The 1,833-nt window shown below is 64.9% G+C and overlaps 1 protein-coding gene across 1 annotated transcript in view; it reads right to left on the bottom strand.

Annotated features, from left to right (window-relative positions):
- Window positions 1–1,833, bottom strand: part of GMORB2_1024 (Fungal Zn(2)-Cys(6) binuclear cluster domain) — a gene marked incomplete at both ends in the record, with an annotated part of 5,139 nt that overhangs the window by 1,747 nt on the left and 1,559 nt on the right. Inside the window, one exon of the mRNA XM_035463007.1 lies at window positions 9–1,658. Coding sequence (XP_035324431.1) covers window positions 9–1,658 — 1,650 coding nt within the window. The remainder of the gene's footprint in view (window positions 1–8; window positions 1,659–1,833) is intronic.

The following is a 1,833-nucleotide window of genomic DNA, read 5'->3' as shown; positions in this document are numbered from 1 at the left end:
GTAAATACCTTTCGAGCTGGAGGCAGGTCCAAAAGGCCAGAGCCAGCCTATTCTGCTTAGGGTCCTGGATGAACTCGCTGCGCATCTTGAGTTTCCGGAGCTTATCCAGGCTAGGGCGCATGATGACCTGCAGCTTGTGGCTGGCCCTGTGGATGCTGGCGAAGCTCTCGAGCGGCCTGTTGAGCTGTCCGTAGTACAGGCAGGAGAAGATGTGGGCGTAGACATCCTTCATGTTGTTGTACGAGCCGCCCATGTTGCCGAGAATGTCTGTGGCGTAGGCAAAGTACTCGAGGCCCGGAATGACCTCGTAATTCTTCTTGAGGGACATGCCGCCCGCGGAGCGGGACATGGACCCCGAAGCCCCGTGGATGGAGGAGCGCCTGCCCGCGCCGCCGCCGCCGCCGCCGCCGCCGCTAGGGGATTGCTGGACTGACGAGTGGGGCGTGGACGACGAGTACGCCGGCGGGGAGGAGTGGCCGGGAGACGCGGGGAAGCCGTTGCGCGCCACGGGGCTGCCCATGCCCATGACTGCCGGGTCGCTGGCGGTAGGGTGCACCACGTCCGGGATCTGGGAGCGGTGGAGGCAGATCTTGCCGAGGGCCAAGATGGTCAGGATGAGGGCGCTGTGGATGGACCGGTCTGGCCGTCCGGATCTGGAGGGGCCGGCAGGCGTGGGGGGGCCATCGGGCTCGCCCGGGTCAACGGACCGCTTACGCTTGAAGCCTGAGGAGCCATCCGCTGGGTTCTGCGACGACGACGACGATGACGACGACGACGCGTTGTTGGGCGCCACGGCAAAGGTAGGCTTGGGCACCTTGGACGACCGCGGCTGCACCGTCGACAGCGTGTCTAGGAAGTGCCGTACCCAGCCCTCCAGAACCTTGGGCTGCAGGATCGGGTGCATGTTCAGGATGTGCTCCTGGAAGCTGGCCACGTACTTCCACACGGTCGGCTCGGAGAAGTCGGGGCCGCCGTCGGCACCGAGCACGCCGCCGCGGTACTCGTAGTCGGGGGTGCTCAGTCCGCCGACCTTGCCGAAGTCGGCAGCCATGGAGGGAGAAGCCATATCTGACGAGTCGTCCGAGGCGTCGACGTGGCCGTGGTCGGCAATCTCCCTGCTGTAGCGGGAGGCGTGCGAGTCCTCGCCGCGTCCGTACACGATGAGCGAGCCGCGGCTCTGCTCCTGACTGACGGGGTACTCGCTGATGTAGCGGATGCCCTCGCGCTCGATGAGGTGCTTGGTCATGTGGCGGATCGACGGCCACTCGAGCAGCAGGGCGGCCAGGGTGGTGTGGTTTATGGGGATGGCAGGCTCTCCGGGGGGCACAGGTGGACCCGGCTCGGCCTCCATCTCGTCCTCGGGCATGAGGCGCAGGGGCTGCTGGCACTGCTGCTCCGACGAGGCACGGGGCGCCATGTCGGGCGGGGCGTAGGTCTCGGCGCGTGCGCTGCCGGGCACGGCGGCCGGCGAGTCTTGGCTCGTCATGTCGGCGTCGAGGATTGCCTCCCTTTTGATGAGGGGTGCTGCCGATGCCGACAGCGACAAGACAGCAGATTCCATCTTGGTCAGTCTGTCGTCCATGCGGCCAATCAGGCTCGTCAGAGAGCTCTGCATGGCAGCGATGCCATCGAGGATATCGGCCTGGACCTTGTCCGTACTGCGTGATGTGATGACATGTCAGACTCTATGTTTCCCGGTCGAACGGGTGCAGGCAAGCAGGCAGGTTTGCTTCGCATCGCACCTCTGCCTCTGCCGGTTTGGCTTGGCGGAGAGGGAGGGGGAAAGGGAGTGGACGGAAAAAAAGGAGGGAAGAGAAAAGAAAAGACAAGAAG

This window comes from Geosmithia morbida, assembly GCF_012550715.1.
Source record: "Geosmithia morbida isolate 1262 chromosome Unknown scaffold_1, whole genome shotgun sequence".
Classification (NCBI taxonomy): Eukaryota; Fungi; Ascomycota; class Sordariomycetes; order Hypocreales; family Bionectriaceae; genus Geosmithia; species Geosmithia morbida.
The sequence above is the reverse complement of the archived record's forward strand: the minus strand, read 5'-3'. Positions and strand labels throughout refer to the sequence as shown.